Source organism: Falco naumanni, chromosome 6, assembly GCF_017639655.2.
Source record: "Falco naumanni isolate bFalNau1 chromosome 6, bFalNau1.pat, whole genome shotgun sequence".
Taxonomy (NCBI): Eukaryota; Metazoa; Chordata; class Aves; order Falconiformes; family Falconidae; genus Falco; species Falco naumanni.
This window is the reverse complement of record NC_054059.1, coordinates 28,932,063-28,957,043: the sequence shown is the minus strand read 5'-3', so window position 1 is coordinate 28,957,043 and position 24,981 is coordinate 28,932,063. Positions and strand designations below refer to the sequence as shown.

General features: G+C 44.2%; 2 protein-coding genes across 8 annotated transcripts in view; one reads left to right on the top strand and one right to left on the bottom strand.

Annotated features, from left to right (window-relative positions):
- PDIA6 (protein disulfide isomerase family A member 6) overlaps positions 1-3,046 on the top strand; it is a 14,445-nt gene extending 11,399 nt beyond the window's left edge. The window contains exons 12-13 of the mRNA XM_040597750.1: positions 1,759-1,855; positions 2,566-3,046. Coding sequence (XP_040453684.1) covers positions 1,759-1,855; positions 2,566-2,634 — 166 coding nt within the window. The 3' untranslated portion in view covers positions 2,635-3,046. The remainder of the gene's footprint in view (positions 1-1,758; positions 1,856-2,565) is intronic.
- ATP6V1C2 (ATPase H+ transporting V1 subunit C2) lies at positions 2,870-24,981 on the bottom strand. 7 transcript variants are annotated; one of them, XM_040597751.1, is made up of 14 exons: positions 24,928-24,981; positions 23,809-23,967; positions 22,187-22,254; positions 16,802-16,887; positions 15,637-15,666; positions 11,993-12,087; positions 11,233-11,324; positions 8,843-8,941; positions 7,718-7,786; positions 6,678-6,770; positions 6,189-6,282; positions 5,798-5,895; positions 5,271-5,400; positions 2,870-4,470 (listed from the first exon to the last, which is right to left on the bottom strand). In XM_040597751.1, exons 2-14 carry the CDS (start codon positions 23,935-23,937, stop codon positions 4,375-4,377), a joined length of 1,179 nt encoding a protein of 392 aa, XP_040453685.1. In that variant the 5' UTR covers positions 23,938-23,967; positions 24,928-24,981; the 3' UTR covers positions 2,870-4,374. The 7 variants fall into 7 exon arrangements, with proteins under 7 accessions (XP_040453685.1, XP_040453686.1, XP_040453688.1 ...); XM_040597752.1 differs by lacking the exon at positions 24,928-24,981 and adding an exon at positions 24,839-24,907; XM_040597754.1 differs by lacking the exon at positions 24,928-24,981 and adding an exon at positions 19,720-19,894 and having other exon boundaries at positions 23,809-23,827.

The following is a 24,981-nucleotide window of genomic DNA, read 5'->3' as shown; positions in this document are numbered from 1 at the left end:
AGTGGGAATTGCAACTAGTAAAGCAGCTGCTGCTTTTTTATGGTGGACAGAATTAAAAAGTTGGCCGTTTAGACTTAACATGGTAGTTTCAGCACAACTTTTTTAAAACCGTTTTGAAACAGAAGTAGTTTTGATCTTGAAAAATTCTGGTTCTGGTAGCCCAAGAAATTAATGGGACTTGGTAATCAATACTAAATTCAAATGGTGCATTCTAATTAGTAACTGGAAAGTTCCCAGTTTGGGAATCTTAAGTGGGTGCTGCTTAAGGTTCTTGAGGTTCTGTATGTTGCTGTTCATTTTTCTGGTTTGGTCTGATTCTGCCTTCCCCATTCCATGGCATCTGAAACTAAGTGGGGGAAGCTGAAGCAATCAATCTAAGCTACTGACTTCTTAGCTCAGGTTCCCTGAAACTGCCTCTCGTGTAGTTGGGCAAGAGCCAGTGCTGAGAAGAACTGAGTGGTGAAAGGCAACAAAGAGGAGGAGGGAAGGCAGCAACAACACTGAAACAGTAGCTAAGCTTAACTGTTACATAAGCATGGTCAAAGTGAAGTGGGAATTCTGCTTCTAATAGGTAAAACACTAAACTGCGTAAGCTACGTGAGAGCCTCTGAGAGCTTACATTAGCAGCTATTTCCATGTCCTTGCTTGGAGAATGCAGACAGTCAGAATTGCAAGTCTTTCCCCACCTTGCCATAAGAAGCACATTAAACTGAACCTTATTCCAGCTGGACTAGTGGAACAGTACTACATTCTCTTAACCTGTGTAAGTGACCAGGCTTTCTTCTTAATGTCAAAAAGGGAACATTCTTAGAGGATCAAGTAAAAATTAGGATTTGGGTGCAAGAAGAGTAATACCAAACAGTCTGTATTAACGCATGTGAAAGAAATGTCTGCCCCTCATGTGGCAAATTCTCAGTCTATAAAATCCATCTTGGTGAAGCCTCTCCTGGTGAGTGTGGATGGTGCTTCCAGGATACAACAGCTGACTTAACCAATTACTTAATGCAATATAAGCTGTTACGTATTGTCTTACTGCAGAGCAATACTTGTTACAATAATCTCTTGACACTTCGGCTCAGCTGTACTGCCTAGAGAAAGCAATACAATCACAGTTGGTGTAGCTGGCTGTTAACTCATCTTGCTGTGTGCAGCTTTTGTAATCTAATAGGCAGTCTCAACAGTGTTGACAAAAAGTAAGGAAATAGGCAGGGAGAAGAGCATAGGAGCTGTATATTCCACCCAGGGAGGAATGCTTATTCAGTCTTGTCTCTGAAAGAATGCAAAGGGATAAGCTCTTCAGGATTTTGCTCTTTGAGCAAACCAGCAGAAGCTGGTTACCTTATACCCATTGTAACCCATGGAGGCTCAGTCTCCACTTAAAAAAAAGATTACTACTGATTTCAAGTACCAGTTACAGGTGACTTTCAAAGGTAGGATTATAGACTCCTGGAGTTGCCTTAAGTGATAAACAGCATACTGTTAAAGGCCTGTGTTTGTCCATGGTTGTTAATGCTGCTGAAATACAGAAGTGTAGCTCGCTCACTTGTTCTCCTTGGATCTAATTGTAAATTAGCAATGCTGCTTTAAGGGCTTTATCACTTTCTGCTTCTCAATTTGAAAAGCTTTTGTTTCCAGACAGTTTAGATTTGTTTCAAGTGATGAAGATCTCAAAGTTGACTTGCTTTTTTCTGAAGCAGGCACTGTTCCAGGTGGATGGAAACTGGAGAAACTTCTTAAATTTAACTTGTTTTTTCACAGGGAACTATCTGTTGGTCGTGGCTCTACAGCACCAGTGGGCGGTGGAGCTTTTCCTAAAATTCATTCAGTTGAACCTTGGGATGGCAAAGATGGTGAGGTAAGAGGTGCTCCATCTCTTAAAAGTGCTGATTTGCTGGGTTCAGAAGTGACTGGATAGAGTAACTAAGAACTGGCAGTGTGAAAAGTCTTCTCCAAAGACTGGCAAGTTGTGCTGATGGTTTTCCACTGTAAATCCTGTCACCAGATCGAACACCAGATTCATAGTCTGACACTGTGGGCAGATATTCCTGCCTCACTGTTAGGATGTCATCTGAAAGTTGAACCCCTTTGAGGCTAAAACGTGTTTTTACCTATGACGAGTAAGGGAGGTGGTAGTGTACATGTTCAAGATCTGAATGTTGTGGAGGCTTGGGTTCTGCAATATGCTGACCTTACCATCACAGTTTGTAAGGTGGAGCCTGTGTAACCAACAACACTGTGACTAAGCGTGTTCTTAAGGTTCAACATCGCTGTAAAAAAACAAAGTTACTGCAATCCTTTGATCTACTTCAGGTGGAATTAAAATGCAGAATATGGTAGTATTTTTGTTGCATAGTTTGTCTGGACTGTTTTTATTAGTAGGAAACATCCTTGTAATCTAAACTTCGAGTGCTTGTGCTGTGCTTAATACACAGATTTTTATGAATGAAAGAGAGGACAGGAGGGAGCTTTACTCTCAGGGAGGAGTAAGCATCTTTCGAAGTCTGTGATAATGTCCTGGTATTAAGCGCTTCTAAACATATGCTTGAAACATTCCCTTTTTCACAGCTTCCAGTTGAAGATGATATTGATCTCAGCGATGTGGATCTGGATGACTGGGATAAAGATGAGCTGTGAGATCTTCAGGAAACTTCTTTTCTTGGGACAGTTTGTGCAGCAGTTTGCAACCTGGATCACAATCAGATGGATATTCCAGTGGCCTTTTTACGGAGACACAGCACATGACACACTGTGCTATTTGATGCACTGCAGCAGTGAACTGTACGCATCTCAAGAAAACATTGCAGAAATTCTATGAATTGTCATAACCAGTAAACTTGATTGTATTGTGTAACAAATATTTTGAGGACAACATGGATATCTTTGGAACATCTTGGTTTTCATTTTGTTGATAGTGTACTGCTTGAGTGTTATACTGGAGGCTGTTAGTGTAACCAATTTTAAATGTGATTTATTTTTTTTTCCATGGAGGTGGAACCTGGTCAGCTTCTGTTTCAATTAAAGAATAAAACAATATTTTTGACACACAGTGTTAGTCTTGTATAGAGTAACAAAGGTGCACATGAGAAAAGCTATCCCTTTTTGGATGACTTGAAAAAAGAACTGTAGAATAGAGAGGCTGGTGTAGAGCGGAGTCCTAAATCACCCCCTTGCTGTGAACAGTCTTGACAGTTGGCCTAAAGCCTAATTAGATGGACAATCTCATTTTAAATGCTCTTTCAGTCTTCCTTTTCCTACTCCTTCTCAGGGGCTTTCTCTTTCTTTGTGCCAGACTTGATGAGATCATTAATAACAATGGAAGTGGGGTTGCTGCTGCAGTGGGAGACAGTGGGAGCTGTTGGTCTCTTCCCCAGGATTAGTGGTGTAGCTAATCCCCGTTTTTGGGGCTTGAGGATTTCCAGGTGCTAACAGGAAAAACACCATGGTGCTGTCTCCAGTTTGATTAGAAATTACTGTTTCCTTGGAAGAGGAGTCAGAACTGGGAATGGGCTACTACTGCTGCTTTTTTAATAGAAATACTACTATATTCTGTTGCTTTCTATGTCTTGTGTATTTGGTGTCTAGTGAAGTGACCCTGATGTGATCAGCTTGTTTCTAAGTAAGGAATTGAAAGAACTGAAAGTTTCCCTCCTTTCAAGGAAATAACTTACTATGGATATTTGTCATCTAGTGTCTGTAAGAGATTGCCTGTAGCTCACCCCTCCAAAGGGCAGTGTTAATAACGCAGGTGGCCAGCAGTAACCTGACCACTGCTCTGGTGTTGGAAATGTGCTCCAGCTCTAAGTCATCCCCGCAGATGAAATCTAATGGAACTGTTCGAACTGAAATGCCTTGGCAAAAACTAAACTTCTGAGTGCCTGGGGCTGTAAGTCATGCTACAGTAAGTTCCATAGCAATTTTGAGGATCTTTCTTCTTAAGCGTTTTTTAAATTAAAAAAAAATTTAGGTTTTGTTCTGATGCTTTCTACTTTTTCTGGGGTTTTTGTTTGGTTGGGATTTTTTTGCTTTGTTAGAAAAACAGGACTGTATACATCTAGTAGATCCATTAGCCACCATACTTTTTAAATTGCTTTATTTCAAGTCCAGTAGATATTCCATCTTTGTAATTTACAAAAAAAAAAAAAAATAATAAATACTACTATAGTACCTCCTGCCTCTGAAATGTTTTTGTAAAACTATGAAAAAGATATTTATATAGAAGCCACTACAGAAATTACTGAAAGCGGTAGGAAGATCTTAAGCAATTACCCTGCTACACGATCTGCGTTTTTAATTTGACTTTCAGTAGCTAAAGATTGTTTTACTGTAACATAAGGGTCTTGAAAACTAATAGATGAAGCTCGAGCAATTTTTCTTTTAACTGCAGTCAAGAAGACTAAGGTCAATCTTGAAATAGACATAAGGATAGTATTCTTGATTACTCAGTTGTAAACCAGGGATGTCCATGCCAGGCTGCAAAAGAAAACAATATGACTTTAGTACAGGTAAACAAACTGTTGCACAGTTCCAAGCTACAGTGGCTTGCTCTTGCACTCTTCTTCCACAGGTGGAATAGAGTTTTGTATTTGCTATGCCTACGGTAGGGGACTCGCCACTGAGAATGTGGTGTTTGGTGCTTTCAGGCTGCCTCATGCAGTTAACATTGAGATGTCATGCTTGGCTGCAACTTCATGAGCACGTGTTGTAGCGTTCTTGTGTGCTTCAGCTCTAGAGCAACTCATTTCCTCCTCCCTTTGTTCACTGGGAATCTTACACTTGCTAGTTTTAGGCTACTTTAACACCCTACTGGTTTATCATGATTATCCTAAATTGTTTGTGCGCTCAAGATACGGGGAGGGAGAAAGCAAGCACTGCTGCCAGCTGAAGTCAGTGATGCTTTTTTAAGGGGGACAGAGGCATCCCAGTCCTAGCATTTAGTTCTGAATTCAATTTCCTTGTGTGTATCTGAACATTTATAGAACTGAAGCTTTTTACCTAGAGGAACTGCCATAATTGAACAGACCTGTTTCAGTCTGATAGCTGCAAGCATCAGCTCCTTCAACAGAAAACATAAGCCATCTTTATGCATCTCCATCATGATCTGAGCCTGACTGTTACCCTAATCCAACCCCTAACCTCCAGCGATTAGCGCTGCATCCAGGGCTCCTAGCACTGCAAGGTGTGAGGAGATGCGTGCTCTAGCACCTGGATGCTGGAAGTGCCCACGTGGCTCAGTGGAGACAGGCTACAGCACGTGCAGTCCTAATACATACATCCATTATACTTGCTGCTGCAACTTCATCCAGGTGTTTGAAGACCACATTGAGGACGTCCCTGAGGCGTTTTACAGACTTCCTATTTGGCTGCAGCAGCATCGCTTGGAAATTCACTGGGAGGCCATACCTTGAAATACATCAACGTACACGATCATCTGCTGGGAAGGGACACACCTTTCTACTCCTGCCCCTCTCCCTCTTCAGTCTTCTGGCATGCTAGCTGGTGGTGTGTTTGCAGAAACAGTTGCAGCGGTGGTGTGCTGCCTCGTCTGAAAGCATTTTCTTTTTGAAGCTGAAAGTCAACTAAACAGCATCTTTATTTCCCACATCCCCATAAGTTTCCCCAAAGAACTGGTTTTCATCAGCTTTTTGTGTCACCTCTTTTGTGATCATCAGAATTGTCTCCCGTGAGCTCCTGGAACGAGGTGTGTAAGGGATGTTCCACAAAGTAACTGCCACAGGAAGAGCTCTGTACATTTTGACTTCTGCAGGTGTCTGACAGCACTGCGTGCTTAGCCACTTACCTCAGCACAGATTCAACAAAAACTCTCAAGGCTTTTACATGGATCCAAGCCACAAATGCTTCACTGAAGTTCACTTTCAGCCAGCGCAGTAACGGGCCCTAGGAGAGGAGACACCCCATCATTGTGATCCGCTCCCGGTGTGAAGCAGTTCTGCAGCTAGCACCACTGAGGCCATCACAGGCTGCTGAGATAATTCTCAGGCAGCCTGTTAGTGGCTCCCAGTTTATCAGAAACTCGAGTGACCTTGGAAAAATTGTGTTCTCTATCCTGTGCCTGTGTTTTCTGGGCTAAATGGTCTGTTGGAACCATAAGGCTATGAGTGAGAGGTGCTTAGGCATGCCAGTAGCAAAGGCTGTCACTGTGTGGGCCATCAACTTTACGTGCTACTTACGTATTGTTGTTTCTTATCGGAAGCTAATTTCATCAGCTCTTCCTTTTCACATTTCAGTTCCTTCTCATCAAAATAAAATTCTCGAACCATGAACCTACAATTGAATGACATTTGCTCTCAAAAGCTGCAGTCCAAGCAATATGCATGCTTATTTCTTTTGCCTCTGAAGAAGCAGGTACAGGATGTTTCAAAGTTGCTAGCCATTTAACCAATTAAAGTATGTGGAGAGTGGGAGTTGAAGTCACCCCCAGAAAGCACAAGAGCAGGAGGAACAATTCCAGGATCTGTAGTTTGGTGCTTAAAGAACAAGATCACTGCATCTGCTGCCAGAGCTCCTTCCCACCCTGCCTTCTCAGTGGCTTAAGGGCAAGCAGCAGCCGGAACAGTGAAGTCCTAAAAAACAGTGATGGATGCAACTGTACAGCCTGCAACAAGCCTCACCTTATCATCTGCTTGCTGGCTCACCCCACCTAGCAATCTGCTTCTTACCTGTTCTCTCTGGCTTTAGCCTTGAAGTCATCCATCACTTTCCTAAATAGGGTCACAGTGAAGAGTCCTCCCTCTGCATCCTCAGCAATCATTCTGTGGGAGAGAAATCCACTGCTGTGATTTGACATGGCAAATCCCTCATGCCTTCTTTACGTTCCTCTTTTGCAATTCTTTTTTTTTTTATTCACGATACTGAACAACATCCTGCTTTTCAAGAACTGCTGTGACTGAAATGGGAAACCAAGACTTTACTAGCACTGGCCACGCTATCTCCAATGTAGAACTCCCATGAGTTAAGTTCCTGAACGCATCCTAGTACACACACGTTCTGCCTGCCTGATTTTTCTGTGATTCCTGGTAATATTCCCCCACTTGCCATGCACTTGTGTTTTGGTGACGGGCAGCAGCAAACAGCTTGCTTCTTTCTCTGTGCTTTCCACTTCTTCCATTTCAGGTAACAGCTCTGTCACCTCTTGTGCCCTGGAATGGACCCCATGGTCTGTGTGAGCTGAACAGTGAGATATTTACTTCCTAGGAAGGATTTTCTTACTCCAGGCAAAAAGACAATTTAATACAGCATTTTCTAATGCAAATGACAGTACACTGAAATATCCTATTCTACAGCAGAAAGCAATTAAAGCGATGCAAAGATATGCAAAGATAGCGTTTGATCTTTGTAAAAAGTAGTTTCCGTGAAGTTGTATGTGACTGCATGTGTCTGAATTATGCCTGAATAACTGTAAAAAATTGTGTTTTACACAAAAAGCAAAGGGCCTTGTTGAAAGCAGAAACAACTAGATAAAGAGAACAACAAGCTACCTGCAAAAAAAGACTAATTTTTTTTTTTTCTTTCATCTGCACTTCTCTTCAACAGAGTAACTTCTGATTTCAATTGAGAATGAGATTGGGTAAATCTGTATGTTAACAAGGAGCCCATGCATTAGGCAAGTGATTTCTTTCAGGATCCAGCAGTTTGAGGGGCTGAAATATGGCAGGGATGTCTGAAACATACAGGGACCCTAATTTGGGATTTCACTTACTTGGTGGAGCGAGGCACTACCATATCGGAGAGGGATTCATAGGTCTTCTGCCACTGTACGTAGCTTGACCTTTAAGCAACACAAGACAAAGCATAGTAAATAAATACTATATCTTAGAAGCGAATGTGTTGATAAATACAGTTAAGCTAATGGCTTAGGGTAGAAAGGTTAGAGCTCTTCATGCTGGGTTATATGACTGAGGTATTTTAAGCCTCTCCTGACCTTTCCTCTCCTAGTCACCAGCCAGGGAGACACTTCCCGCAACGATGCACCCTCAGTCCTCACTTTGGGTCTTGGCATGAGGAAGGAGCCAGAGCAGGAAGCTGATGGTGGTAAGAGCGTGGCTTTTGGCACATACTTCCAGGCTGCCACACAGCATCCCATGCTCCAGGAGCCTGCACAAGCTGCCCCCGATCCACGGGGTACATCTGCTGTGGGCAACATCAGAGCTGATCTGGTGCTACACTGCAAACACCGCAACTGCCACCGCTGGGGAGAGGGGCCAGGGGGATGGTAAGAGTTTGCAAAGTGAGAACGCTGTTTACAAGGGGAATCTGAAAGAATGTAGATAACAAACTCAACAAACTCACCTCAGATAGCTTTTTGTAACGTGGTTTTCATAGACAGGAAAGTGATGGTACATACTGTATGTGTGTGTTGGGACAGGGCTATAGGGAGAGGAAAAGTTTTGTGTGGGCTTCTGAGAAAGACATCGTGTGACTTCTGTGCAGGCACTTACAAATACACAGCCAGCAAAGGCCTTCTGAGTTTGACAGGTCTAATCCCTTTTATAAACTGGCTAAGGTTCATTAAGAATCTATTTTTCTCTTTTTTTTTAACTTGTACTAATCCTATCAAAAGGCTGTTTGAGAACCCACTCTGTAGCCATTAAAAACCTACATCCCACTTCTATCCTGGGCCGAGTTTGGAGCAGTCTGTCTCTTGCTTTTATGCCAGGACCACCCTTGGCAGAAACCATGCTTTCCCCCTCGCTAACAGCTCCACCCATGCCCCAGCCACGGTGCTGATGAGCTGCCCCAACCTGACCCAGCACCACCTGGATCCGGTGCTTGGGCCTGAAACTCCACGCCACACTGAGCGCATGTGCACGCACTATAGCCTTACTTTGGCACCACGACGAGCAGTGTGATAAGATACTCGGAATTCAGAACAAAGTCTTCTTTATGCACAATGTCTGCTAGGGTCCGGGTCAGCAGATTTCCCCTGTGGTGAAGAAGTCAAAGAATAATATGACACTAGCAGGAAGCTAGCAGCAGCACATGAGAGGTATTGTGCTGCAGGTATAGCTGCTGATAGCATATACTGGGGTAAAAGCAGGCTAGGAAAGAGATTTCTAAAGGACACACCTATACTTCTAAAATGGCCATTTAGTTATTTTTACTGCAACTACAAAGAATAAAAAACCAAGTAATACTAACGGCAGGATATTGGTGACTAGCATTAGGCTAGTTTATGCCCTTTATGTCAAATCGCACCATTCTGCTGCTATTGTTTCTACACTGAGGGTACAGATCCTTGGGAACTGCACATCTGAAGTTACCAGCCCCATCCCCGTCCTTGCTGCACCTTGTGGGAGGCACCTGCTTTCTCAGGCTGCCTGTTGAGCTGCCTGTGGGACCATGCTTCAGTCCATGTAAGCAATGTTAGTATGGACCTAAGCCATCAAAGCAACCCTGGCACACCTGGACTGCCGTGCACAAGCACACGGAGACACCTCCAGCTGAAGGACAGCAGGAGCAGCGTTCATATGCAGGTGGGACCTGTGTGTGGGGGGGTCTTTTCACAGCCTAAGCCCACTTGATCACATTGAGTCCCACTCGTGCCGCACACCTAGGAAGTACAGATGGCTGGGACTGGCCGGGCACGGCTGGGAGGCACTAGGTGTGTATGGGCAGAAAGCAGCCACCTTCCCCGTCACTGGGCAGGAGTGAAGAATGACCTGAATCAGTAGGTTTTGGTTTGAGATTTGCTGGGTCAGTCTAAATGTTAATTAACTGGCAAGTAACACGTTACTAGATGTTTGTTCGACCCAAGCTATCCGGCACCGGTAGACAACCAGAGATGCCAGCATTTAAATGTGGATGGGATAGTGAGAGGAAGATAGGCCTGGACCACGAGGTCTCCATTCTCCCTCATTGCCTTGCTGGAGGTCTGGCACTGCTCATCTTCCCCTCCCAGAGCTTAGGCCTCTCTCCAGCTGATGTGGAAGCTGGAGAGATGCTGCAAGAGTGGGCTGGGAATCTGAACGGCATCAAAAAAGGGGAAATGGGATCTAATGTCCCCTTGTCCCTCCTACCCATGGTTATCCACATGCACACAGCCTGAGACAAATGTGTCTTACACTTGTCTATACCAAGCTGGAAGCAAAGGCCAGTGGTGCTGGGGGGTGGTGGTGAGGCATGGCCACAGGAACTTAGCAGAGAGAGGGGGAGATGTAACTGTGAAATGGCTCTGCTGACCGACCCTCTTGGGCGCTGCAGTCCCCATGTTGAGCAGGTCTCCGTGAGGGATAGCATTTTTTTGACAAACTCATTCTGAACCACCACCTGCAAGTATTTTTTCTGTGGCTTCTGGTTGGGTTTGGTGGCGCTGGTGCCAGGCATGCTCATTTTAGCTCCACATTCAGGACAAAATTCCAACTACCCTTGAGTCTGGTTTGAGCCCCTGTGAGTATCTTCCTTGAGTAAAGGCTGGTTTCTGGGCCGGCTGCCAGCCTGGCTGGCTGCAGTGCCGGGAAGGTGAGGGCCTGTGTCCTGCACCCAGAGCAAGGGGCCTGAGTAGGAAAGAGCAGCACACATGAGCACGTGCTGGCTGGGGGCTTGCACAGCATCATCTAAGTTGCTTTAAATTTACTACTTACTGGGATTTAATATTCTCCCCAGTGATACCACAGAAAAAAATCCAAGTATCAGTACTGACAGGTAAAGACCATAAGCAGTTGAATACAAGAGAGAAAATGCCTGGGAAGCCCTGATAGGCCATTACTTGAACCAACAGAATAAAAAAAGAAAAATGTAAGTGGGATGCTGGTGAGGTACGGGAACAAGCAAGACAGAGCTCTTTCCTACGGGAGTTTTGCAAATGCTGTTCAGAACATAGGAAACAGCTCCATCTTGCAAAGGAACACACCATCTGACTCAGCTCATCTAATTTCTAATGCCCTAAAATCTCACCAGAACAGTATGGTGCATTTGGTTTTGACTCTTTCCAAGACTGTCTGCTCACACTGCCAATAAAATCTTATTAGGATCTGCAGCTGTGATGATTTGAGATTTGCTGATGCTATTATTCTTGATTTTGAGATATGCTGATCACACCAGCTCCCTGTCTCCAGCTTTTCTGGGTCTACAGATGCTTAGCATGCCCCAAAGGCAGAAAGATTTGCTCCCACCAGAACACACGTGGTCCACTGCACAGCAATGGGTGTGAGCATGCACTGTCCTCAGTTCAGCCCTGCAGCCTTCCAGATGCAAACAGGCATGTGCTATACTTACACAGTTTTTTTCTCCAGGCTTTGCAAATTTCCTTTAATGTTGTTGTATGCAGCTGATCGGGTCTTTAGGTCTGTTTCTATTTGAGTCACTTGCTAAAACAAAGCAAAAAACCAAAGTGACTCAATGCTTGAGGTGTTGTCCTCACCCCCTCCCGCTACCTCTGCACCTTAAGACAAGGTCACAGCTGCCAGCCCCTTGTAAAACCACCTGATCGTGGCCCAGAGGGAGCCGGTGTCAGAGCTCCCCTGTGGCAAAGGCGTCTGCAGAAAGCAGGGTTCAGGGAGCTGCTGCTGCCTGTGTTACAGCTGTGCCTAAGGAGCAAGTTCACGGTTTCATTTGTTACTTGTTTTGAACAACACATCACATCTTTCTAAAGGACTGACAATCTAAATAATTCATCCAGCCTGCAATGCATTTGATTTAATGTCAGGCCAACAATTTTACAAAAGAACTCCAAAATGGAGAGTAATAAGGCAGCATAGGAAAAACAAATATTACAATGAAGGGGGATTAAAGAGCAGAAAGCATGTCAATGTAATCCAGTAAATCTGATAAAGGGCCATATACTTACAGACTGGATAGGTTTAAATACATGTACCATTATTATTACAGTAGAAATTAAAATAGCATCAACTGCTTCAGTGCAAAGTGTGTGTTTCTGCCTGCCCAAACCACAAAGCTCTCACTGACTGGCATGAGAGGAGAGACCGAAAACTGCCAAAGGACATGCTGACATCTTAAAATGTTGAGTACAATTTACCTTTGCTAATGCATCCGATATATTCTTCAGTGGCTGCTTTATGGGATATTTGGCCATGTCCCACTCAAACCGTGTCAGGTAGCTAATTAGGTCAACTGAAAATGCAAAGAGATGCATGAAAGCAGATAGCTCACCAGATGGCAGGTCAAAGTTTGGGTAGTAGTCCCCAGCTATAGCCTAGGCATAACTTTGATTAACAATAGAGACAAGAGTGAACCAGAAGCCTACCTCTGAATCCTCAAAGAAATTTGATCAAGATCAAATCCACACAGATCATATGCCAAATCTAATTATCTTTCTAAACATTTGCAAACTTTGAAGCAGAAATCTTCTCTGCATTATACTCAACAGTACAGAACAAGTGTTAACTGTAAAATTAGCTGTATCAGCAGAACACAGCAACGTGCAGCCATTCCTCTTCCCAGCAGAAACAGCTTCATGTAACTTCAGTCTTGATTATTGCAATATGCCCGAACTTAATCCCAGCAAGAGCTATCAGAAAAATACTTTATTCCTAGGACCAGCAGTAATACTCAGGGTTGTTGAGTTTAATCAAAAGTATTAAGAGCATAGCTGATGTCACTTCTCTGTGATTCAGTCAAGCACTCACTAGAAATCAAACAAATTCAGGTGCAATGAGGAGTTCCTCACTGACCTTGCACACAAAGCTCTCCATCTTGCACAAAGCTATATCACAGTTCCCTAAATGGATACATCCAGTCACAGCATCCAGTAACAGAAATTCACAGCAAGACCCTGAGCATGCAGCCTCCCATAACAAGGTACCCTTGGACCATGGGGAGCCAAGGCTGCTCCCCAGGATCGAGGGATGACAACACGTACAACACCCAGCTCCCAGGATGGGATCATACTGTTTCACTCTGAAGACCAAAGCTCCTTAACATTAGGAAACATTAAGGCTTGGTACCCTACAGTACCAAATCAGAAATTCCCCTCTAGCAGCTCATGAAATCAGACAGCTCTTTGCCTGAGTCTGAGAGCCTTCAGGATGCCAAACACACCCCTACATAGTGTTCTTGGGCAGCTTTATGGGATGGGATGAAATCACACATCCTGCCACAACAAGCAGAGGAACTGGGGCTGTCTCCCTGTGGGTTAGGGAAGCTAGAGGAAGGCAGCAGGCAGGGTCTCAATGTCTAGACAAAGAAGCCAGAGGCACTGTCACCTGCAGGGTGGGCTTCCTTCCAGACCAGGAGGGTAAACATGGAGAGTATCTGGGAAGTGGCTCTGGGGAGATGGGGAGCAGAACAAGTTCAAGGTGCCAAGTAAAATGAGGGGTGTGCTGCATTCAGTGCTCCTTGCTGCCTTGTCCAGAATTAATTCAGTCCCATAGCGAGGTCTGAGCACAATTTCTTTGGGCTGGACTTCCAGGATGTGGGGAAAACTTAATGAACTGAGATGCATGAGAAGGAGTGTGAAAAGTTGTTGCCATATGACCAGGCTGAGGGTACTACCCAGTCTTGTGTGATACTGAATACCTTTGGCAGGTGAGCGCTATCCTTTCCATGGGCTTCTCTCACCCCACAACAGAGTCAGTTTACCCTATTAGATTTCCAAAGTATGGAAAGTCTCATGTTAGGAGGAATCAGGCTTCTTAGCAAGGGCTAAACTGCCTGGGAGGCAGAGAGTACCAGCATGATGGTGTTCTCCCCCTCTTTCCAAAACCACAGCTGTGTAAAACTCCCTCACATCCCATGGACAGGAGTCACGAGGCAAAGATCTAACCTTTCCTGCTAGGGCCTGATTGGGAATCAATAAATGCTGCTGCACTGGGAGGGTGCAGAAAGTGGGCAAAACTGCAGAAGGCAGGGACAGCTATCCCACAGCTCCTGGTGTGCAGTTCTCCGGCACTGCTTGCTCATGATCTCCAGGGGGAAGGCAGGGAAGTCAAAAATACTTGAGCAGCAAATTTCACCGAGCATTTTCAGCATGAGGTACGTGACACAAGGGTTTCATCCTGCTGCCCCTCTTTCAAGCTTTCTTGCTTAGGCTTTGCTAAATTCAATGGGAATAACACCTGCAAGAGGGCATGGTATCACTGGGTTGCATGGAGGAACAGGCTCTTTAAAGACAGACACTGACCTATTTATAGCTGAAGAGATATGAAAGTTCCCTGAAGACCTACACATGCCCTTTCTATCCTTGCATTCCTGGAATCTCAGCAGAATCCAAGTGTTAGGCAGTGAAGCACAGCAGGAGTTCTCAGCCTGTTTTACAGGTTCACTCCTGAGCAGCGCTCTGGCACCGGTACAGTTTAGTTAAGCAGCCTGATCTTGGGGATGGCACAAACTACTGTGAACACACTAGCAGAACTGAGCTTAAAATGCCAAGCAGTCCAAACACCCTGATGTTCCTGGAACAGCACCCTTCATTTATGGAACCTGTCAAGTCACTTCTCAAAGACTTCACATAGCTGCCTATCCAGCCCAGATGCTTCCTACCTACCCCAATGCACTCACAGCTGCCCAGGAACCCCACAGCCTGAATCTCTTGTAATTCTAATTTACTAACTCAGCTCTAAGAGACAATGTTAAATACCTTCCCTTCAAAACACTTAATTCTTCAAAATTGTTATGCTTCCTGTTTTGCTTTGTTTTGAGCTTATAAAGAATGGAGTTATTCCACCACCTACCAAATTTTAAAATTCATTTGGGTTTAACATTGCTATAAATGGAAGAGAATTTGGTCCAAATCTTTGAAGAAAAACTTTACTCACATTTCACATTTTTTATTCTGCCATAAGCAAGAAAGCATCTCCTGCTGTTGTGATATACTAAAATTCCCTTTATTACACAAACACATATTTCCCTCTTTGAGAGACATCTCCGCATGGCTCCTTCTGACTGTTGTCCACTGGAAAGCAGTGTGTGTGTTCATGTAACTAAAAGTGCTTGATTTTCTAGTATTTTGCATTTTTCTTCACACAAACTTAACCAAAAATTTGGTAGACACACAGCCAACATCTTCATCAGTTTGTGCACCAAACTGTTGTCAGGATTATATACAATTGAGCTAAAATCAGAAAACTTGTGTAACATAACAAAATGTGAGTTGGGATGGTCTAATAGTCTGAAATGGGACCATGCAGCAAGAAGTTGTTCTTATATTTTGTTTCTGATTTCATGACCTCAAGGAAGTCTTCAATTTCAGGGTCCTTTTGCTAAACAGAAAGGGAAGGAGGAAAAATTCATACAGCAAAGCTGCTTCTGCTTATGAAGTACAACACTGCAATATATTAGGGGAATCCTCAATTTTTTAAGATGTAGTCAATAATCTTGGAAAGGTTAATGTCTTAGTTTAATATGATTTGTTTGGATGACAAAACCCAGACAGAGGACAGAAATTAGTAACACATACAAGTTATTTCCACATCCTTCTATTACAACATATGCAGAGCTGACAGGAAAGGAAAATGGTGTATAAAGAGGAATCAAAGGAAATAAGTGAAACCTGTTGTTTCTCAAGTCATAGGGATATCGTGATCAAGCTACGAGGTTGTTACTTGAGAAATCCATCGTAACCTGATCACTGTATCTCTACAACCAGACCAAGACTTGTCTCTAGCACTAATGCACACAAATGCATGCTTGTAACAACACAGCAATCATCAATCCTCAACATACTTTTGAGACATTTCATTTTATCCTTTAGTCCTGAAACACAATAAGTGGGATTATTGTACTTGTCAAGCAGTTGCCCTCATCCAATATCAGCCTTATGTCATGCAAGGAGGACATTTCTAGAAGAACTTCCTCCTCATCCTTTACTCATACAGATCTGAAATACAACATTGCAAACAGTCAAAGAGGGATGGAGTGTGCACTCTTAATTAAAAGCATCATTCTACAAGCCTGTAATTACCATGTGTAACACATCCAATTTTGTTGTACTTTTCCAGGATAGCTGGGGAGGAATTTGCTCTGAAACACTCAGGGTCTAACGAAACATGTGGAGATCTAGGGGCAATCAGTTTCTAAACGTTAATTTTGTCCTTGACACAGGATCCCTTTAGGGCCTTGAGTACCATAGCAGATAATAAAGGGGGACATTTAGTTCATGGAGGTTATAAAACCACCACGCTGACTGCTTAGAGATGATGTCGGGGAGCACACAGGTAGTGGGCTCTCACAGCCCTTTGGCATATCAGAAGTGTCCCTGTTGTCACTGCCTGCTCTTCTTTGCTACACAACTGCTGCCAGCCAGGGCAGGACACCACTGGAGGACACGTCCTCTTAACAGGGGTAGCATGTGCATGTCCTGCCAGCCCCTGGCGCGACCTGTGAGTGCAGCCCTAGCTTCACATCTTGGAGCTGGTGCCTGACACATCCACCTGTAATGTCAGAAATCTGCAGTTAACAACGTGATCTATCCCAGCCCAGTAGGAGGGAAGGCAAATCACTAACAGATCACTGACGGACGTCATGCAGCCACTCTGAATGAGATTTAGCTGCCTGTAAAATATCAAGCCCATACAGGGCACAAAAAGGTGCTAGAGCATTTTAGGAGTGAAGAAGGATGTCTCCTGCTTTCCTCTTCACTCCTCAGCTCTGACATTAGAAACTAGCCCAGTACTAGATGCTAAACACTGTCCTGGAAGTGAAACTGGTGCTGGATATAGCTTCTGCTAACTTTGAGAAAAATGGAAGCAGGCTAGGTGTGTTCTTAAAAAACTTTGCTGATGGATGTCCTTTCTAATGTGTGTTTCAATTCCACATGTTTATATTCTGAAGCAAACAAAAGCAGCATCAATGCATTAAAAAAAAAAAAAAACACATTCACAGCACCTACCTCCATTGGCCAGAAGATTTTCCTGGACTTTATCTTTTGAGTCCTCCATAACTTCTCCTATGTACTGGGCTATTTTCTTTATTACGCTTAGATGTAACAAGAGAGGCTTTGTTAGTGAAGAAACAAATTGAATATAGAACAGTTTCCACAATGATCTGATAAACATGGAGATGCCCAAACAAAACACTTCTGAAGCAAGCAGGTTGATTTGCAATTCAAATGATGATAAACTATCTATGGCATACTGCAGAACTAAACGCCTTACTTCTAAATACACTGATCTCTACAAACATATAGGTAATATCATCTCCCCAATGCTCTAGACTTTCAGAAGACCAAGATTCAGTCTTCTCTACACTGATGATACTTATAGCAGAAACAAGAAGGGAACAAACCCATGTTTAAAACTCCAAAAGTGATGGAGGACAAGACTGAAAATCTGTTCCACAGGATGCTAAATAAACCCTTAGGGCTTGCTGAGACAAGTTTCTTACAAAGTACTCCGGGGAAAATGACAATGTTTGCTTGATTGACAGAAAGAATTTCCTTCTTATTCCTCTTCTTTAGGGTGCTCTTTCTCTCTTCTCTTTAGCATGGTGGACAAGAAACTCCTTTAAGGTGTGGGAGAGCTAGATTCAAACCTTCATTCTGCCTGACTCAGAGCAGTGATTTGAACAGAGCACCTCCTGGAGAACATTATATCAACAGAGTTACTTATTCTTTGCTTATTTTAAAAAGAAGATTTATTAAATCCCTCCAGAAGTAGATCCCCCTGGCTCTAGTCGAAGTACCTATCTCATACAGGCCAAGAGCCTTTCCAGCTGTTCTAGTAGCCTCAGTTCATTATAGCCAGTACCAAGTACTATACTGTTACAGTAGTCAGAAATATTCACAGAATTCGGCCTTCAGGTCCCTAACCATTTCAGGTTGACTACTCTTTGTAAAAAAAAAAAAAGCAACACCTCAACAGTAACTGCATAATGATGAAAACAGCAGAGACATGAAGTGGACATAATCCTTGGCATAGGGACAGGGAGCGGAGCTTAATGGCAGGGTTCTTTCTTTCCTTACAGAGGGGAGATTACTACAGCTGCAGATCAGCTGGAGACTGAGAGGGCACCTACAGTGTTTGGACAATGTGTGTTGTGACATCCTCTGGCTTTCAAGAGCTCAGGAAAGGGGCTTCAGGCCAGGTGCAGATAACATGGAAGCATCAGAGAAAAGTATTTTCTTTGATGTACTGCAAAGCAGTTATATGGGCCATTTAAAAGCAGTAATTTATGGCGGTAAAGATTTCCTCTATCTCCGTTCCTGTTAAGTAACTTAATCTTTGGAAAGGTTTTCCAGTCCTGCAACAGGGAGGAAAAATCTGAGATCGCTGATGCTGCCAAGAATGGAGTAGTCAGAATTCCTGCTACTTGGGATCATTCAGCCTGGAGAAGGGAAGGCCCCAGGGAGACCTTGTTGTGGCCTTTCAGTATATGAAGAGGGCTTATAAGAAAGGTGGAGAGAGACTTTTTTACCAGCGCCTGTAGTGACAGGACAAGAGGTAACAGTTTTGGCAAACCAAAAGAGGGTACATTTAGGTTGGACATTAGGAAGAAATTCTTCACTGTGAGGGTGGTGAGGCACTGGCACAGGTTGCCCAGAGAAGCTGTGGATGCCCCATCCCTGGAAGTGTCCAAGGCCAGGCTGGATGGGGCTCCGAGCAGCCTGGTCTGGTGAAAGATGTCCCTGCCCATGGCAGGTGGTGTGGAGTAGATGATCTTTATAAAAGTTCTTTCCAACCCAAACCATTCTTCTCATGACCCTGAACAGGCGCAGTTCAGAGTGCCTGTAGGAGGAATATACACCATTGCACTCCGGTTCACATCCTTCCCTCAGGGCTGCTGCAGTTTTTCACCATTTGGCTGCAGCCACTTAGGGACCCAGTGCTAGCTCAGCGCTGCTGGAATACAGCACGTTGCCCACACTTGGGCTGCAGGGACAGTGCAGGGATGCACACAGCCGTTCCCTGTCAGCTGTGAACTTGCCAAACACTTCTGCAATTTTCAGCTTGTAGACACAGCTGGTTTTTGGCTCCTTCACGATGCTCTGGGAGTCCAAAGGAACTTGGAACAAGACACAACTCCAGCCCAGTTGGTAAGACCAGTACCGCAGGAGCCTACAGATGTTACAGAGAAAGCAGGCAACAGGGAAGTGCATAAACCAGTAGCTTTTCCAAGGGGCCTGAGCTGCTTTTATTACTGTTCAGTGCAGCTGGCAGCTAACCTGACAGCTGGGAGACAGTTAGCTCTGGTCTCTCTCCCTAGGTATAGATAGTGGGACAGGGATGTGCTCCCACGCACCTGGCAGACCCAGCTGCCCAGGCGAAACTTGGCTCCTTTCCAGCCCACATGCCCTAAGGTCTCTGCAGCAGGGTATGACCAGGATATATGAGTCAGAAACTCTCCAGTCCTGGCTTAGTCTCTGTGCCTTGCCCCCTGTGAAATGCAAGGGGGATTCACCCATCTGATACGTTCCCCATGCAAAGACAGAACTCGCACCCTGTGCACCACTGATATCTGAAGCAAGCGAGAGGAATCAGACCTTCGGAGCTGCCCCACGGACTATAGCGACATCCAGCCGCAAGCAGCTTCCATCTTCAACTCTTAAACCTCTGGCTGAGACAATATGAATCCCACCTTGAGCAAATATCATGCTCAAATGACACGTTATAATAGGAGAGGGTTTCAGCTAAACTGGCTCAAGAAGCAGTAATAAAAACTTGTAAAGAGAGTAACTCCATTTAAGCCTATTATTATGGCTTGGAAGACTCTCACATTTTGTTTCCAAAATTGCTGCAATGTCATTACTTTCATTAAAAAAAAAAAAAAAGTCTAAAATTTTAAATTATAATGTGTATTAAAAGGTACTACCAGCTAGGCCTCTGAAACACTGCGGAGAGCAGAAGCCCCACAATCTAAGGCCATCGCAGAATGCTCTGCCGACCGAGGACCCCGGAGAACCCCCAGGTAAGAGTGACTGAGGGGACTGTCAGCTTGAGAGAGCTTCATGCTGCCACACGGTGAGACGGAAAAACACTCCACCTCCCTGTGTAAATAAATAATAAAATTATGTGGAAACAATAGATCCTGCAAACTCTTGCCCCTTCTCTGCTGTCCTGGCAGAAGGCAGTGCTGACAGGTTTGCACTGCCTGACTTTACCGCAGTTGTGTTTATCTAGCAACACTTTAGCAGGTAGCTGTTTCAGAGGAGCAGGAACTTAAACGTTCAGGTCATTTGAACAGGCTCGTAACCCTCTGGATGCAGTTTACTTCAATGAAGCACGAGTGCTTGGCATTTTAACCCTTGAATCACAATTTAGACTAAAAACCCTGGGCATTTATTTAACACAAAATGCTTTTGATGATCTTATTCTTGTGGGAGTTGATCTGTTAATACACTTACTGTGTTTTACTCTAATGCATTTTTCTTCTTTTTCACATTTTTTTTCTTATTTTTTAAATCTTGTTGATCTTTCTTGGTTACCTAGCTCAATAAGCAAACGAGACAAATAAGAAGAGTCCTTACCCCAGCAGGTTATGGTGGAAGGGCCTCACTGACCCCCTTGCTTGATGCCTATAGCATGTCATGCAATAAAAGTAATTACTGTCATTAAAGGGACGATTAGCGGAGTAAAGTAGCATTCGGCTTGAACAAGGAGCTGTACCATGTCATCAAATTAAGACAAAGGTAAAAGAAGGAGCCAGTGAGCCTAGGCAGCTCATGGTGACATTGCACTTAAAACTACCCTCCATGATCTTACATAGATCCTACAGTCAGATTTTCAGAAGCCCTAGTTCTTCACAAAGCTGGGGATTAGTGAAGCCCTTCTGAAAATCAATTCTGCAGGATTTTTGGCAGCCCTCAAACTCCGATCACACAGTTGTTTGCCTGCTGTGCTGGCTAGACACACTTTCCATTAGAACAGATAGCAGGTATTGGCACTACCTCTTCCCAAATTTGCCCTCGCTCCCACTTCATGAAGAATCTCTGCAGTGCAAACCAGAGGCCTGAACATGTTTACAAAGAATTTGGGGCAGATATTTTGGCAGAGTCTCAATGGAGAAGGTTTTCTTGATGAATTAAGTTGCTCTGTCCTGCTAAAGATCCTGAAAAAACCAATATGGTTTAGTGTTAGGTAGTACTGTGAGGAGCACGGAGTTGGACTCAATGATTCTTACAGGTCTCTTCCAACTCAAGATATGAATCATTAAAAAAATTGTAAAAAGATCAATGTTGTGTGCAACCCAGAGTGATTAAATGTAATCATCCTAATACAGTCCTGCTGTAGCACCAGTACAATAAAATAAATTAAAAAGAATCCTACAGAGAAAGGTACTCTAGCAGACTTACTTTTACCTAGACTGTCTAGCGTGGATGTAAACAGTTTATATAGGTGTTTCTGTATGTGTTGGCAATTGCCAGACAAAATCTGTTAAAGTATCAAGCATATTTAGGCAAGCAAATCCTTATCAGTCCTGGCTGGGGGGGAAAAAAGGCAAAAAGCTTCAGAGTTAACACATGCCTCTGTGACCAAGACCACAGCTACATGTGAGGTGTGCTTCCAAAGCAAAAAACCTCACAAAAAACACACACACGCACGCACGCACGCACACACACAGACACAGACACACAGACACAGACCAGCTTATACTTTCATTGCCTCAACAACAAAGTCTACCTTGTGCCATGAACAATCTTACAACTTGGCATGTTCTCAGCTTGTTGTACTGTATTGTTCTCTGTACACCCAGGTCAGTTTGGCCCAAAAGGCGAACTAGGCAATGATCACCAACGAGTGAGTCTTTGCCTAAGTAGGTTTGATACAATGTAAGTCAATATTGTAGTTTTCAAGGAGTTTAAAAGCCTGAGAGATTTCATTCAGAACTTACTCCTTGGAACTCCTGTATCTGGTAGAAAAGGGGCAGAAAGCTTCATAGAAATATGCTGGGGAAAATAAGATCAGGGAGGGCTTCATATTCTCTAAATGCTTTTCTTATAATTAAAGTTTCTGGATGGGAGGATGTTTAAAAAAAAAAAAAAAAAGAACCTTTTTAAGCAGTTTACTTTCAAGAAGCAGCCTCCCTAGCACTGCCACTCAAACAGATTGCTGTGCAGGCAAAGCTATCATGGACTTATTTCAGCTAAATTTTAAGGAATGATCCTTTCTTCATGATGACTCCATGACAATCAACACAAGGGTTAAACAAAACCTATCCACTTCAGTCCGGTAATAGTCTGGGCTGAACTGAGTCAGACCAAGGTGAACACAAGGACATACCGTCCCATAAAAACAATGTCTGTTTCTCATTTGTAGGTAGTAAATAAGATCTATTTTACCTTTCAGCAAAGCTATCAAGTTTTCCCAACTCATCTGACAGACCAACAAGAGCATCCAGTGTCCCCACCTGTGCAAAAGATGAGAAGTAGGTGAAAGATGCACAAGTCTGTCTAAGGCTTCTGTTGGCAGTCTTAGGGACACCGACTTGTGTTTAGCACTTGTGAATTCAACAATTTGGCAAAACTTATATTTACTTGGTGGAAAATAGAAGCAATTCCTTTACCGGAGACCTAGGGCATAAAAAGCCTTTTCCAGTAAAGGAAAAAAGTATGTATAGCCTCAAGATTACACATCAGTGACTTCCTTCCCATTTTCCTTCCCGTACCATCAGGTTGCATAAACTAGTCTTTAATCTGATAAAATAGTGACTAGAAATGCACACAATATACATACAAACAAATCAGATGTACTGAGAGAACCAAGGGAAGCAGCACTTATTCAAAAGGGGGTCTCTGCGTTCTTTGCTATTGCCAAAGACTAAGACTCTCACAAAGCCATTTCCTCCAAGACCAACATCTGCTTTTTGTATGACTGTCACAGTCATAACCCCATGTTTATGGTATTGCAATATATTGCTGAACCTTTTCTTGTAATGTTGCCAGCTCAACATCATGAAGGGTCAAGCTGAAGGAGAAGAAACAAATTTTACATGGAACAATTAACAGAATATTAACGGGCTGGTTGTATCTTCAGATACTGCAAATGCTTTATTTCCTTTAACATTAGCAGACCCACACCAACACCAGCTGCATAAAGCCCGTAGACAGCAAAAATACTAGGTGTACATGCGAAAAGCAACACTCTCAGTCTGAAACATTAATGTGACAATTCAGTAGGTTCTTGCTTGACAACAGGCTATGTTCCCCTTTTACTTGCATCCTTATGTAATTGGAATACCTCGAGTTATAACTGTTAATCTTTTTGGATTAAAGCCAGACCCTGGATGCACAAAGTGTAACTTCATTAAGCGATGGGTGATGGGAATGCCCCAAAGAACCGAGTTCTACATCTGCGGTAACTCCGTTGACTTTAACGTAGCATATTTGGATTTTTCATAGCCACAGGTAAAATAAAAATAAGGTGCAGGTCTTATAAAATAAGGATTAAATAATGCAAAGATACTAAAAAAATCACAGATTAATAATCTTCCTATTTATATGATGAGATGAAGCTGGGTAACGTAGCTGAATAAACATACACATCCATTTCCCAAGGAGTAATGTGCATTATAGCACAGTTTTCTCTGTCAGCCGTCTTACTGGCACGGTTCTAGATACTTAGCTACTCGCTTTGCATTAGTGACCCAAGCTGTATGCCATACGACTTTCATGACTGGAAGTAAAGGGTAGAACAAATGCAACAGATTAGTTATTTAACTCATCCCACTCATCTTCACTCCTTGTATGTGTATCTTTCCAATGTGAAGGTCAGCTTCGAGCACAATGACTGCTTTTCTTTCTGATCAATTTTCAGTTGACTGAACAGAACTCATCCCCCAACTGCAATCTTCTTCTACTCTCTGCGTATTACACCAAAAGATAAAACCCACATTTACCCCAAAAGTCTTTAGCCCTGGCTAATGCTGCTGTATTACCCATGCACAAACCTCTTCCTCATTTACCTTTAAGTCTGGAATATGGAATTTGCTGTTGCTGGACAGGTTGGATTTCAATGTCACCGTGTTCATTCTCTCCCATGCTTGCAGATTTGTTTTATCTCCCGGGGCAGAAATTAGCCAGAACTCCGACATTGTCTAGTATTTTCCTTTTGCTCCTGGTTACTGTGGAAAGAGAAAGCAGGTAAGTGGCTAAAAAAGCACCAGACAAAACGTTCTCTTCCCTAAGAACAGAAGGAGTCAGAATGGATCACTGAGGGGTTTTTTTTCTCTTCTTCTTTTTTTTTTTTTTTTTCCAGAAACACCAGGAGAGCAAGTCAGTCCTACATCTGAGACTGAAATGGAACGTGACCTTCTCCAGAATGTCACGGAAAGAGTGCGTCTGTTCCTCCTTTCCCAGGGTTGTTCCATCCAGTTTCTGAATGAAGAAATGAAGCTTCCTCCTCCCCTTTTCCCTCCCAGCCTCTCCCATTCCCCTTGCACCCTTAAGTCCAGTCTCCACTGTGGAGCTTGGGGACCTCACTAAATTATCTGAACATAAATAAGGCTTTCTGCTTGATAAATGCTCCCTTTCAAATTTTTGGATACTTGCAAGCAAAAGTGAAAGCAAGACGGGAAAAGACCCCTGTCGAGCACACAGGCTGCGAAGATGCCGCCGGCGGGAAGCGATACTGCTTCTTTCCCCGTGTTTTCCTCCCCAGGTGGATAGGTAGGCGCTGGAGGAAGGCGAGCGGCGGCGCCCAGGCACCGGCAGACCCACAGAGCTACAACGGCAGCGAGAAGCCACGGGGGCCAACCCCACCGGCGTTAGCCGCAGGCATCAGGGCAGCCAGCGAGCGGCAGACCCCCGCGCCGCCCCCCCTTCCCCTCGGAGCCCCCCGCCCGCTCGCCCGCCTCTGCCCTCGGGTGCGTGGGGAGACGGCGCGGCCGCCGCCTCCGGCGCCCCCCCCCCGCGGGACTGTGCGGGGCTGCCGCCCGGGGCCGGACCCTCTCTCCGCCGCGGGGCCCGGAGGCGCGGCCGCTGCCCGGTACGCACCGGCTGCCGGTACGGAGGGCGGCTGGGGGCTGCCGGCCGGCGGGGAGGCTGGGGGGCTGCCGCGGTGGGATCCCGCCCGCCGCCCCTACCTGCGCGCTCCGCCCGCGCTGCCCCCCGCTGCCAGCCCGGCTGCCGGGGCGGAC